Source organism: Mastigoproctus giganteus, chromosome 9, assembly GCF_048544385.1.
Source record: "Mastigoproctus giganteus isolate SK-2022 chromosome 9, ASM4854438v1, whole genome shotgun sequence".
In the NCBI taxonomy this organism is placed as follows: domain Eukaryota; kingdom Metazoa; phylum Arthropoda; class Arachnida; order Uropygi; family Thelyphonidae; genus Mastigoproctus; species Mastigoproctus giganteus.
The window spans coordinates 68,532,660-68,548,713 of NC_143583.1; the positions used below are offsets into that span (position 1 = coordinate 68,532,660).

Here is a 16,054-nt window from a genome sequence, read left to right on the forward strand (position 1 = left end):
CACACACACACACACACACACACGTGTGAGAGAGAGAGAGAGAGAGAGAGAACTCGTTCAATGTGCCATGATTTTATCTGAAAATTCATACATAACAGTTGAAAATTAAGATTGGGATTCACAAATAAAAGCAAACACTTACTTTTGTGCTGAGCTGTAAATCAGAACAAATCTTAAAATTTTATAAAATGTTTATTCATGTACATGCACAAGCAAAGAGTAAATAAAATTATGTGCCATGTCTATAAACAAAAGCCAAGCATTACTGCAAAGTGTTCAATTAGTGTGCTAATATTGAGTAGTTATTACTTTCATGTGCATTTATGTTTTCTGGCTGACCACTTGAATCGGTTATGACACATCACTCCTAGTACCATTTTATGCTTATAGGTGCAAAGGCAGTGGACTTGTTAAAGCCCCTTTGAAGAGTCAAAGAATTTTGCAATGACTAAGAAAATTATTCAGGAACTATTGGCACATTCCAAAAGAATGCCTATCAGAAATGCTTCCAGAAGTTGCAGAAGTGTATTCAAGGATACTGTAGCAGATCCATCTAAATAGTTGGTAAGCATCATCATTTCCCAAATATTAGTTAAGTTCCCAAAACTTTTTAATATACCTCAGCCAGTGACTTCTAAGTAGTTTTTGCAACAGGCCAAAAAGTAAAATTAGTGTATATTTTAAGTAATGAAAATATTTTAAAATTCTAATTATTTTTCTTTTTATCAAAAGAACAAAAACACAGCTTTTCTGGCATTCATAACTTAAATGTTATTATCCTGATTTTCCAATGAAATCTGCCAAAATGCGAGTACAAAAATTTGCTATATTTCTACTGCCATATGTGAACAGAAGATTTGCTACAGAAGGGAAACGGCCATAACTCGTAACATATAAAAAGAAAGCTACACACAGCAAAAAATATTTTAATCACTTAAACTAAAAAAATTATATCACACACTACACAATGAGAATAGTTTTCTCCAGAAACTAATATTTCTGTACGTTAATAAATACTATTTTGCCTAAAATATGTTTTGGCAAATATAAAAGCCATTCAACTGGTTGTTATAAAATTTTCTGACAAAATAAGGAAAAGTACAGAATTCTATTAAAATAAGGGAGAAGCATTCTTCCTGTGTAAAAGTTAAACTCTTTTTGTACATATTTATGCAACAATACACAACAAAGTTAAAACTGGATCACAGATATTTTGCATTGTATCCTAATTTGCTTCTACGGTATGTGTTGCCCTCCTTAGATCATCTTAATGAAATAATGGGAAACATAGCTTAAAAATTGTGGCACTCCTTCTTGTAAGGATGCCACTTCTTTTACATTACATTGAATTTAATGTAAAAAGAGCATTTCTTAACATTTCCTGTGCAACACACTATACAAAAATTATATTCAAACCATTGCACCTCATTAAAATAGTATACCCATTTGCAATAAAGCACAGCAACATGCAAATAAACTTTGTGTAAAAAGGCAGAAGTCCGTTAAGGCTTTGATCTCTCAAGGCGTGATGCAACTGCCATGAATCACTTTCGTTCTGTGGTACAAGTAAACCAAACTTCCTTTTCAATAATTAAATTGCCAATGCAATGCCATCACTTGAAATCTGAATTAGTGGGATAACACTAATTCAGCTTATCCATTCAAAAGAGGGCAATTAGGTTAATTAATGACCCATCTCTAACAAAGTCAGAAAATGCATATGAAAGGAGGTTGTTCCTCCAAGTTGGCTTCTAAAATTCCCAATCTGTCTTCCAAACAAGTTCAAACATATGCCATGTTCAGTCAGCATCCTTTTACTCTCCAACTTCAAACTCACAGAACCAACTTTTATTCTACCTCATTTATTACTTCAACTTCCGTTTTCTGGAACAACCTCCTTTCATATGCATTTCCTGAAAATTACAGTCTACAGAAATTCAAGTCAACAAGTATTTTCTTTCATCTTCAACTTTCAACCCATGCACAGTACTAAGTACTATAGGTCCTATTATCTCTCATGCTTGGGGTTTTCATAAAAAAGAAAAACAGAAGTATACTAAACAGAATTCTAAGTGGAAAAAATCAGCACACAATTTTCCAAATGTCATGCTCTTGACAGTTTCTTGTAGAAGGAGGTGACTATTAATTTCATGCTTATATTTTATGGGCATTTTTTTTTTTTCAAAAGAAACTTTTTGGTTTTTTTTTTAAATCAACACAGCATTTTTTAAATATTAAAATTTTTTTATTAAAAATTAAAAAGTTACATTAAATAAGTACTGAAATCTAATAATATTTTAAGGCAGAAAGCTTCAAACTATATAAAATTCAGACTATGGGACTGTTCAGTGCATTTGCATCATTTATACATAGGCAGTTGCGGATTTCCACACAGGCGCTCTTAAATAGAGGGGGCCTCAAATAAAATTGAGGCCCCCTCTATTTTATTTGGTCTCGAAAAAAAAATAAAATTGTTTCATTTTTAATTTTTACACTCATCTTTATTACCGTTACTGAACAAAACTATAATTTAATATGAGAAGTTAATAAACTCTTATGTGAATATCCCTACATATTATATGAAATATCTATGCGAACTAAGTGAATCTGAAGTAGAATACGTATTATCATTAATGCTTAGTTGTGCCATTTTTTCATTTAAACATTAGTTAAAATATGTATGAAAGATATGCGCAACCAAAATGATTAAAACTGCAACACCAAATCTAGAGCGTGCGCTATAGTAAAAACATGCACGTAGAATGCACACTGTAGTGGTACCAAAAATATTTAGAGGGGAGCCTCAAAACTGAATTGTGCCTGGGGCCTCTCAAGTGCTAAATCCACCACTGTACATAGGTGAATTTTTTAAACAAATTGAAGTTTGTACAGTGGCACACTATGAGATGTTACAATAAAGATGCCACTATACAAATTTTATCTAAAAAAATGTGACAAAAAAGAATATATAGACAAAATTTCCAATTTAGACAATTTAGTTTGTCTAAAAAAATTGACCTATGCAGAAATGATGCAAATGTACTGAAATATATTAAAAAGATATATGCTGGTAAGCAACAAGGAGAATTCAAAAAAAAAAAAAAAAAAAAAATTCAATTTGTCCATAAATTAAAAAAAAAAAAATTTGCCATATGTCAGGTCTTGCACCATCTCCACTACAATGTTTTTGGGCATAACCATTGACAGGTCAAAACAACAAGCTATAAGAATATTTAATGGAAACACACAAAAAAACATTAAACTACAAATCAAATAGGGCCTTTGGAGCAATGTAAAAGTGAGATCATCAAGCAAACAGGCCTATATTCATGAGAGGATTCAAGAGAAGAGGAGGATTTTCTTTGTTGAAACAATATAACAAAACAATCCTGATATACAATCATGTTACAAGACAGTGCACAAAAAATACATTACAAAAAAGTAAGTTAAAAAATTAAGCAACTAAGTAATTTGGTGACAAATATTTAATATATCTGATTGCAAATAATGAATAATGAATGTGAAAAATGTGAAATATGAATCAAAGTTTTCTTCAGAAAAGCCCAAATAGTACAATTCCAATGAGCAGATTCTGTCTTCGTTGAGGAAAAGCCTTTAACAGCCAACAAAATAACCAAGCATATGACAAAAATGAAAACTAGAAAAAAAGGAGCTGATTAATAATAAAGAAAATAGGGTAACAGGTTGGGATATCATTGTTTGTAGTTAAAGGTAAAAGAATTTTTCAGACACAATATATTTGAAGAACAATGTTACTATTTTCAGAATAGAATCTATAAAAAGTAATATCCCAAGTCATCTTAATAGATTCAAAATATACTAGAAATTGTTTGAAAATAGTTTCAGCAATATACCAAAAATTTGCTTTTTGCATAATGTCCAATATACAACTAATTTATGAATTTTTTATGTCATTTACCAATTAAAAATTATTGAAAAGTTTTTTTAAATATCATTCCTCTAAAATAACTTAATAAAAATAATGAACGGCAACAGTTCTAATATAATGTTTGAATGGCATGCTGCACAAGTTATCTCAATCTAAATATTTGAAATAAATGCACTTCACTTGTGTAAAGTTTAGAATTTATTTCTTACTAATAGAATATAATAATCATACATTTTGCAGATGTTTTCTCTTCTACATCTTCAGTGACTGCAAAATTAGAAATAAGATGGTCTACCTCTTAATTGTCATTACTATTCAATCTTAATTTAATTCAAACAAAGTTGCCATAAAATATTTAATAGAGGTACTAAGATAAACCATTTACTTGTGATCTTGCTGTTGCATCATCACAAAAGCACCAAAAAACCAAACCAACAACTATTTCTTATGTATGTTCATTACAACTATATATGCTTGACCAGGTATTCTGGACCCAGGTGTCACTATTTATCGACTGGCTAAAATTGTGTAAGATTAGGTAATGATTTCTTGGTTCTGGGGTTAGGCTCTAGATTGCCTCAGGGTTTTCCTCTGAAACCTCCTCAGGTTACTGTTTGGAATATCACCATTTGTAGTACTATTTTCTTTCTATTTCAAATACTATTTGTTGTTACAAATATTATTATTTTGTTTGCAGTTTCATTTCAAGTATTCAGTAACAGTTCAAACAGTCTTATGATTCATAAGCAGGCAGCACTAACAAATATTACTATTATAATCATGAGGCACCTCAAAGATTATTTCAAACTTTTCTCAATAGTATAGCTACGTACTAAACTAAGGAGATTTAACTTATGCTTATAATTTAATTTTATTTTATTATGTTTCACAGAGGTATTAATTTTCCACAGATATCAGAATACCTTTCAAGTCTGAAATTTTTTTATATAAATGAAATCGTGCTATAAAGTTTAATTTATTGACTTACTCATGAGACATAAGCTGATGAAAATCATGGATGTTCAAGTAATTTAATCTGATTAAATGTTTACATATTTAATCAGATGTAAATTTTTACTCTCCAAATTCATTCACATATCTTTGGTTTCAAACATCAGTTTGGTTTGTAGATGAATCATTATTATTTTACATGACTTAGATTCCTTCTCATAAAGGAATGACAATTTACACGAAACTATTACTTTAATACGCATAAAATTAACTTTAAAACATTAACAACAACAATCAAAACAGATAATCATTAATTATGATTATCAGAATGTGTTCTAGATACTGGCCGCTTAACAAAATAAATAGACATTTAAACAAATAGCAACCAAATACCATGCAAGCAATCTACAAAATAATAATAATAAATAGAAAGTGTAATATATTTTAAAAAATCAAATACACCAACTGAAACTTTGTAAATACCCTTTTGAGAGCTCATAAATATAAAGTGCAAACAATAACACTTATCCTTATATGATATTAACGCAAAAGAATATAATAAGAAGTAGACAAACTCATTATTATACACCCTATAGAATAGTTTTCTTAGAATACTTGTAACTGTTTTATCAATTTGATAGGATTATTGATAAATTTTTATTAAATGATACCTCTGAAGATATATGTATCTGTGTGTGCATGCATACACACACACACATACCAGTAATTCTGTATATAAGAACTCACAACCGTATTATAAAAGGTGTAAAGGAGATATGAAAGTACTAACTTTATACAATCCATAAAAAGAAACTATTTTGTAGCTGCATTTATGATTTTTCAAGAGCAATGCATAAATACACAAGTCCTTTTCTGATGCAAAACTCTGCACAAATATTAACTACATACAAAATCTCATTTGTTTAACAATGTTGAAAAAGTAGCTGCTGGTACATGGAGTAGTTCAGCTCTCTGAACTCATGGTCAACAAGGCATTGATAGTGCGGTCTTTATTACCCCCATTACTCTCCATCACAGTTTTGATAACTTCTTTATCCATATTAGGAAACATTTCTTCAACCTGTAGAAAATCACCATGATTAGAGTAGAAAATCACCATGACTATATTCACCTCATTCAGAGGTGAATATAGAGAATAGGTATGCAAACAAAAGGGTAACAATAACTTTGAAAAAAGTTTGGATTTTAATATAAAGAACTCAATCATTCTCTGAAAATTAAAATATAAAAAAAGCTCATAAAGAGATGAATGATCATTTAATTAACAGTCTGCATAAAAAAAAAGATCAAATGTTCCAATAACTTCCAAATTTCACTTCACTAGTATAAATGAATGGTCTACATTCTAATGTCAACCCTCTTAACAAGTACACAAAAAAAAAAGTCATAACAGTACAACAGCACAGTGAGAAACACTCGCTCATTTTTAGAAGAAAAAAAAAAAAATAGTTTATAATAGCATGCTTTATAATTTTATTCTTTATTTTGACACTATATTGGATAGTAAAAAGAAATCTTTAGTAAATGCAGTCTTGTTATCTAAAAAATTTTTTTCTGATTGTGCATTTCCAATGAATAGTGATATGACACAAGAGAAATCAAAGCTGAAACTAGAAATTTTCTATGGAAAAATTAAACAGGTGCAGGCATAACATATTTTATACACAAGCAGGAATTATTTAGATTTTTTTCACAGTTATACTTCTCTAATCAATGATGCTGGCTGAAACAAAAGACTATACTGGATGCATATTAAAATTCACACTAACATAATTATAATAGATATTTTTAAATTTAAGTGGGGTAGTGAACTGGATTAATGAAGTCAATATTGCATCTACAGTACTAAATATTTAGCATTTTCATTTAGATGTAAAGAACCTTTTAAGTACAGGAACACCAGAAGTAACAAAGTTATAACCAGGAGCTAAATGATGTTGTGAGAAAGTAATTACATCATTAAGAAAGTGGAAGAGAAATTGTTGAAACTAAAAGTAAATAAGGCACCTCGGGGCTGATGGAAACTATCCAGTTATATTAAAAGCAGCGGCGAGAGAGAGAGATAAGCAAACCACTGGCCATAATTATGAGAGCATCTTTGGATTCAGGGAAAGGAAGGTACTTATGCACTGGAGATGTGAAAATGTCTCTCCTATTCACAAAGGGGAATCAAAGGACAATGTAAGCAATTACAGACCTGTAAGCTTCTGTTTCGAGGAAAATAATGGAGTCAGTTGTTGAAGAAGTATGGCAGGATCATCATGAAAGGAATGCAATTATAGAAATTACAGCACAGACTTGTTAAGAGGAGTTTGTGTGACTAATGTAATTAGCTACTATGACACAATAACAAAGGAACTGGATGCAAATAATATTTACATCATATATTTAGATTTCAGTAAACCTTCTGACACAATGTTCCACACAAAAGATTACAAGTTGGAGCAGTGTGGCATTATGGACAAGGTACTGCTATGGGTGAAGAGATTGTTGAGTGGTAGAAGACAAAGGGTGGTTACTAATGGGCACTACTCTTCTTGGCCTAATGTTATTGGTAGCATCCCCCAGAGTTCAGCGATTGGCTCATTATTTTCAATATTTATTAATGATAGTAAAGAAGGCAATTTCTGTCAATAATATACAGAAATTTTAATAGCAGGAACAAGGAAGCAATTATCCCACTATATAAAGCAATGGTTAGGCTGCATTTTGAGTACTACACATAGGTCTGGAAGCCTCATTTTAAGAACATAGAACAGGTGCCCAGAAGAATAACAAGAATAGTCAAGGACAAAAATAGATTATTTTTTGTCCTTGACTCTACTTTCACCCTACTATGAAAGACTTCAATTCTGAAAATTGCAGTGCTTGGAAACCAGGCACCTGCGAGGAGATTTGATCGAAGTGTTGAAGGCTTTAAATATTATCATTATTTATTGTTTATTGCTTTTTTATAATCACCTCCTGATCAGCATGCAAGCTATAAGGGTGCCAAAAGGATACTTACAAAATACAGTTACAATATTATATACAATATCAGTATTGATCTACAAAAATATTTACAATTGTTATTTGGTATTTACATAAATATAAGGAATTAGATAATTTGGACTTTAGACAGAAGAGTTCTAGTAATGCAAAGTGAATTTTGCTAGCAGGGATAAGGAGGTGATTATCCTTTTGTATAAGGCAATGGTCAGGCCATACCTTGAGTACTGCATACAGGTTGGTCTGGAGGCCTCATTTTAGGAAGGATGTAGATCTGCTGGAATGAGTACAGAGAAGGGCGACAAGATTGGTAAGGGGAACAAAGGAGTGCACTTACCAAGAAAGGCTTAAGTTCTGCTGAAAGTACACTTACTTTCAGAGATAGGGATGTCATAATCCCACTGCATAAGGCAATTGTAAAACACTGTATAGTGCAATTGGAAGACTGTACTTGGAACAGTGTTCATGTATGGAGACTACACGTATAGAAAGACACCGACCTTCTTGAAAGGGTTCAAAGATAGGCAAGACACCTGATGAGACTGGCAAAGGGCCATCCATATGAGTACAGACCTCAAATATGTAGGCTGTAGAGTTTGGTAACCGGGCACCTTAGAGAAGATCTGATCGGGGTGTACAAAACTCCGAGTGAAGAAAGTAAAATGAACTAGGGTGAAATTTCCATTGTTATACATGATTCCAGAACTCAGAGCTATAAAATCAAATTACAAAGGACGAAGATCAGAATGGATTGCAGGAAGCTTCCTTTTAGCCAATCAACAATATGAGTTGTTAATTACTGAAATAAGTTGCATCCATGGGTGGAAGTATGAGGAGTGAAATAAGTGGTTTGTTTTATTTTATTTTACTAATCTCCTTTTCTCTTTTTTTTGGCCAGTGCAGAAAAAGCCTCTTGTCCCCCTGCACCATACGGCTAATACTAATATTAAAATTATCCTTTTTCACAAATTATATTTCCCATTTCCTTGACAATAAAGTCACCAACAATTGCTACCATCTGTAGGAATATTGCACTCTGACATGGAGGATCTCGTGTTTTGTGCTGCATGAGTGTGGTTTCCAGAACTGTGCTGGGGGAGTGCTTAAAAGGCACTTTTTTCAATTTCTTCAAAGGCATTAACCCTATTTCTGAAGCCCTCATATATGCCCATCAGAACACTGCCTTGGCAGTTAAGTTGCATACACTCTCTGCAATGAAAGCAGATAAAGACCCCTCACTAGGTCAATTTAAACTGGTTCAATATATCTATACAAATTAATAATATATAAGTATTAATTAAGCAAAGGAAATTTTAATCAATTACCCTTAACACTGTGTAGAATTTTAATAATTCTCATTTAAAATATTATTAACCTTTTAGTTTCATTGTGGCAGACATTCACAAATAGATGGGTAATACATTAATTTAGTCAATGTGAGAAAAATAATATTTGTGCTGTGAAGAAATTCAGCAAATTTGTCATGATTGCTAAGTTTCATTTTTGCCACCATAAGTTAATCATGCAGCTCCATGTATATGAACTATACATTCAACAAGTGCTGTGTTGTTAAACTAACTTCTAAAGAGATAATATCCATATTTTTAGATATTATTTCCTGTTTAATACTTCTAATTCAGATAAAAAAAGGACGACATTTCTCTTTTATCACTTTCAGTAAGCACAAACTGCTTTAGCTATATGAACCAGTGTTGATGTCACTTCAGAGTATCTGAGACATTATTATTATTATTAGCCACATGATGTGCAAGGAAGCCTGAGACTTTGCTGCACCAGCCAAAAAAAAAATTCATAATAACTGCACAATCCTACACCAACCATTATTAAATAAAATAAATAAATAGCGTTTTGTTATATTAAAATAATAATGATACAAACAAACGAAATAAATACAATGATATAATTACACCAGATAAAACTGATAAAAAGGTAACTGTCTGTACAATAAAATATGAAATTTTAAACTGCAATGAATAAATTACAATAAACAATGTAGATAAAACACAGGATGATAAAAGTGCTAAAACACCGTAACTTTCAGAGGCATCCACCTCCTTTTTCAACAGTGAGATTTATCGTACAGCACATCCTTAAATATCAGCAGGCTCATGATTCACAGCACGTTTCTACAGAAGCATGGGCAGTATTCTCCCCATGTGCCCCGGAAATGGCTGGGAAGCGTGCCAGGCGGAACCGCTCATCCCGTCCAAAAACTACCGCCTCGAAGAGAGGATGAATGCGGATTCCCCTGTCTCTATTAATAGTATTGCTCTCAGAGGAGCAAATCCGCAAGGTCTCGAGCCATTTGCAGTCCTAAAATCTATGTGCTCAGTCAATGATAACAGCTTCGTCTGGGGAGAGGGTACCCTCCCTTTCCTTGATGTGTTGGTACATAGGGAAGGCCCTAGAGTGAAAACAAGTGAATACAGGAAACCCATGTGCCGGAGCCAATATACACATTACAATACGGCACAAACCAACCCATCATAAGAACAGTGTTATTAGGGAATTGTTGGATATGGCTGGGTCCCATTGCAGCACCTCCAAGGATAGAAGAGAAGAAATTAAATGTGTCACAGCGGATCTCAGAAAATGCAGTTACCCCTGGAGGATCACAGATAAATATATCCGAGAAGCAGAGCACGGACGAAGATACCAGTTGCCACCACATACATTCCCTACTATCCAGGCCTAACTGAGCATATAACTCGGGTATTGCGCAATTGCCAGACACGCTGTGTGCAACTGCCAGGGCAGAGATTGCACACAGTTGTGTCACAGGTCAAGGAACCCCATACCAAGGGAATGTACAAGTGGGGTCGTGTATGAGATAAGGAGCCCGGATTGTGGGGAATGTTATGTTGGTGAAACAAAACGTCAGTTTAAGGATCGTCTGGGGGAGCATATGAACGCTTTAAAGTCTGCGGATTATGGGAAGTCTGCTGTGGCAGAACATTTTTGGGAGGAGCACCATTAAATCTCCCCAGACGAAGCTGTTATCGTCGACTGGGCACATACTGCAAATGTGCCTCCGTAGCCAGGTGGGAAGGAGCAGTAGTGCGTAGCACACGCTTCTTGATTAGACCGGGGTTCGAGCCCGTCACCACCAAATACAGAGGATGCGGAAAGGTCAGGGAATAACCACCGCATATCCCGGAGCAATATGGCCTTAGTTGCTAATGCTCCTAAAAAAAAACACTGCAAATTGCAGATTTGCTCCTCTGAGAGCAATACCATTAATAGAGACAGGGGAATCGGCATTCATCCCCTCTTCAAGGCGGTGGTTCTTGGATGGAATGAGTGGTTCCACCTGGCACGCCCCCGAGCCATTTCCGATTCCAGGGGGAGAATATTGCCCATGCTCCTATAGAAACACGTGCTGTGAACCATGAGCCTGCTGATATTTAAGCATGTGCTGTACAATAAAGCTCGGATTATGGGAAGTATCACTGTTGAAAAAGGAAGTGGATGCCTCTGAAAGCTACGGTGTTTTAGCGCTTTTATCGGTTTTATTATCCTGTGTTTTATCTATATTGTTTATTGTAATTTATTCATTGCAGTTTAAAATTTCATATTTTATTGTACAGGCAGTTACCTTTTTATCAGTTTTATCTGGTGTAATTATATCATTCTATTTATTTCATTTATTTGTATCATTATTATTTTAATATATTTATTTATTTTATTTAATAACGGTTGGTGTAGGATTGTGCAGTTATTATGAATATAAATATTCCCAACCCCAGAGGCCTATTTGAATATTTGGTTAGGATTTATGGCCATCCTGTGTTACAGTACATCTGAGAATTACAGAAATGCAGTGTTGGGGAAACCAAGCGGAGACAACATTTGAGGTTTGTGCATCTTTGCAAAGAATATGGGCTTATACTGCATGGAATTTGTGCTAAGTTGCCTTTTGAGGATGATCGTCTGTTGAATGCTCCCAAGTGGTACCATAAGAAAGTGTTAAACATTTGAATTGGAAAACTACATAGTAGTCTTAACTATATTAGGAGACGCAAAGGTTTGTTTTTGAGTAATAAGTGGTAGTGCGACTCCTGTACATTTTTTGCTTATTATGAGGGTAGTGTCCACCAAAGCAGCCCAAATTTCAGATATTTACAGACAAAGGCAAATTTAACAGGTTAATGGAGGCCGCAGCCGAACGTAGTATTAGAGTGGTAATGTGACCAGTAATTTTATATGCAATTTGAGCAGCAAACAATTAACTAAGGAACAAGATGGGGTGTTAAACTTAGGTACAAAGTTTGTGGTGATCCCTCCTAATCCGCCAACTGCAGAAGTGGCTATAGGAATCAAAACAGCTGTGAGGAAGTTACCTGTTGTTGTCGCCAATGAAATGCGTACAAGAACCTCAGCCATTTTGAGTCAGGCTCAGGCAGCTCCCTCCAACCTCAGCATTAGTCAGAGGAAAGTGCTTAAAGAGCTTAGACAAGATGGTAGTATTGTGGTCTTGCCCACAGATAAAGGTAGGTCAATGGTGATCCTTGACAAAGAAGAATATTGTAGCAAAGCGTTGGAACTTTTGAATGATAGAGCGACATACAGGGTTACTCGTAGGAATCCACTGGTGGGTTTGGAACGGCAGGTAAACAAGACTCTACAAGGTTGGTTGAAGGCTGAAAAGATTTCTAAAGATGTTTATTGGACATTGCATGCAACAGGATGCCAATTACCTAAGTTCTACAGCCTTCCAAAGATTCATAAAGTGGGGGTTCCACTTAGGCCGACTGTATCATTTATAGGCAGTCCTACACATGCTTTGTCCAGGTTCTTAGCCAGACTAATTTCTCCTATTGTTGGAAGTTCCGATTTTACCGCACGTGCGATTCGTGCGGTAAAATCGAAAAAACGATCCCTTATGAATCGCACGAAGTCTCCACATCAGGGATAGTGGAGACTTAGTGCGATTCATAAGGGATCAGGCTATAGAAGAGGGCGAGGCCATGGTATCATTCGATGTGAAATCCTTGTTCACATGCATTCCTATTGACCACAGGGTGCAATGTGCACAAATGGCATTGGAGAAGGATGATACCCTAAGCAATAGGACTCTGTTAAGCATGGAGGACATTTGTCTCTCTCAAAAAGTACCACCATGGTGTTTCAAACCACAGTGTACAAGCAGGTTCACGGCACAGCAATGGGTGACCCTATCAGTGCTGTCATAGCAAATTTAGCTATGGAGGAGCTCGAAGCCAGGATTTTTGATGGGTCGGTTCTCCCCATGGCTGGGACTGCTTTAAGTAATAAATATCAATCAATCCCCATGTGCACGAGGAAAGGATATGTCAATGATACATTTACAATTATTTGGAGGGGGAGAGAGGATGAGGTGCTTGGTTTCCTTAATAGCTTCTCCCCATTTATTCAGTTTACCTCGGAGGTGGAAGTAGAGGGTACCTTCCTTTCCTTGATGTGTTGGTACATAGAGAAGGCCCTAGGGTGAAAACCAGTGTATATAGGAAACTCATGTGCTGGGGCCAATATACACATTACAATATGGCACAAACCAACCATCATATAAGAACAGTGTTATTAGGGCATTGTTGGATAGGGCTGGGTCCCATTGCAGCACCTCCGAGGATAGAAAAGAAGAAATTAAACGTGTCACAGCGGATCTCAGAAAATGTAGCTACTCACAGATAATCATAGATAAATATATCTGAGAAGTGGAGCACGAACGAAGAGACCGGTTCCCACCGCATACATTCCCTACTATCCAGGCCTAATTGAGCATTTGTTTGTTTGTTTGTTATTTGGTTTTTAGGAGCATTAGCAACTAAGGCCATATTGCTCCGGGATATGCGGTGGTCATTCCCTGACCTTTCCACATCATCCGTATTTGGCTGTGACGGGCTCAAACCCTGGTCTAATCAAGAAGCGTGTGCTACGCACTGCTGCTCCTCCCCACCTGGCTACGGAGGCGCCTCCCTAATTGAGCGTATAGCTCGGGGATTGCCAGACACGGTGTGTGCAGCTGCCAGGGTGGAGGTTGCACACAGTTGTGTCACAGGTCAAGGACCTCATATATGACCCCACTTGTACATACCAAAGGAATGTACAAGTGGGGTTGTGTATGAGATAAGGTGCCCGGATTGTGGGGAATGTTAGGTTGGTGAAACGAAACGTCGGTTTAAGGATCATCTGGGGGAGCATATGAAAGTGACAAAGACCGTGGATTATGGGAAGTCTGCTGTGGCAGAACATTTTTGGGAAGAGCACCCAAATCTCCCCAGATGAAGCTGTTATCGTCAACCAGGTACACAGACTTTGGAACTGCAAATGGCTCGAGAGCTTGCAGATTTGCTCCTCTGAGAGCAATACCATTAATAGAGATAGGGGAATCTACATTCATCCCCTCTTCAAGGTGGTAGTTCTTGGACAGGATGAGTGGTTCTGCCTGGCATGCTCTCGAGCCATTTCCGGTTCCAGGGCACATGGAGAAAATACTGCCCATGCTCCTGTAGAAACACGTGCTATGAACCGTGAGCCTGCTGACAAAGGATGTGCTGTACAATAAACCTCACCGTTGAAAAAGGAGGCAGATGCCTCTGAAAGCTACGGTGTTTTAGCGCTTTTATCATCCTGTGTTTTATCTACAATGTTTATTATAATTTATTCATTGCAGTTTAAAATTTCATATTTTATTGTAGTTAGCTTTTTATCAGTTTTATCCGGTGTAATTATATCATTCTATTTATTTCATTTATTTGTATCATTATTATTTTAATATAACACAATGCTATTTATTTATTTTATTTAATGACGGTTGGTGTCAGATTGTGCAGTTATTAAGAATTCGAATATCCCCAACCCTAGAGGCTTATCTGAAGATTTCAAAAAAAAAAAAAAATTCCCGAGTTACCCTGATTTTGTTATTTGTTATTTGGTTTTTTAGGAGCATTAGCAACCAAGGCCATATTGCTCCGGGGATATGCAGTGGTCATTCCCTGACCTTTCCACATCCTCTGTATTTGGTGGTCACAGGCTCGAACCCCGGTCGAATCAAGAAGTGTGGCTACGCACTGCTGCTCTTGCCCACCTGGCTATGGAGTCCCTGCCAAGTTACTGAGAGAGAGAGAAAAAGAGAGAGAAGAATGATGATATCCAGCTCATGACCATGTGTGTGACATGGTAGATAAAAAAGCCAGTGTCTGAGTATAGTTAAAAAATATATGTTTAAGTACAGGTACAAAATTTTATTTTGGTTGTGGAATTAAATCATTTGTTACCTTTTTTTTTGTGAAGAAGATTAATCATGGAATTAATATAATATAGTCAGTCCATGTATAACATGTGTTTACACTACATGAATTCGATCATACACGATTTACAAATAGGGGAACAATATCGTATATAACACGAACCGAATTTGCTTATGCACGATTTGCCTTTGTGTTTACAAAAAATTGCAGTCAAATGTGGAATCATCCCAACTGAATGCAACATGATAGGAATGAAGAGAAGATTCTGAAAATGTACAGTATTTATGTTTTTTACATCAGTGAATGGGAAAAACATTTCACCCTAATAACGTAAAAACCCACACAATTCCAGCTATCGGTATTATTGCAAATGCAATTAGATCAATTTTACCAACAGTTTATAACAGATTCCACTAGCAGAAAAGCAACTGGAAATTGTTTTTATTGTTTTATGGCAGTAACCCCCAGAAATGTGCTTTAAGAAAATGTAAGCTAGTGAGGTGTTAATAGCGTCTCTCCCTTTATGGTGTTGTTTATTCAGTTGCTACACATGCGCAGCTTTGTTTATGTGTATCAAGCGTGCCTCCTCATTTTGTGATTGTGCTTTATTCCCTAAAAATGAGTAAAATACTTAAAAGGTGTGAAAAGAAGCATCCTGGTGAAGACACTACAGATTCAGAGAGAAAAAGAAAAGCAATATCGATATACAGAGACGGACTGGGTCAAAAATTCCTACCAGGGAAAATTTGTTGCAGCCTCATACTAGCGTTTATGGCCAAAATTACACTAGCCTCCATCATCTTCGAGCCTCCAAAAACTAAAACTAAACTATTATATTTAGGCCACCCAAATAATTAAATTCATCTGCCGTGCTGTGTGTCTTATGTCTGTTAATTGCATGTGTTCTGTGGTCGATTTGTCTGTTTTGTTGGAT

At 35.4% G+C, this 16,054-nt stretch overlaps 1 protein-coding gene across 1 annotated transcript in view; it reads right to left on the reverse strand.

Moving 5' to 3' along the window:
- Positions 1-5,616: 5,616 nt before the first annotated feature.
- The window catches only part of LOC150080422 (toll-interacting protein-like), a 99,615-nt gene continuing 89,177 nt past the window's right edge, over positions 5,617-16,054 (reverse strand). The window contains exon 8 of the mRNA XM_090381275.1: positions 5,617-5,942. Within this exon, the coding sequence (XP_090237401.1) occupies positions 5,826-5,942 (117 nt within the window). The 3' untranslated portion in view covers positions 5,617-5,825. The remainder of the gene's footprint in view (positions 5,943-16,054) is intronic.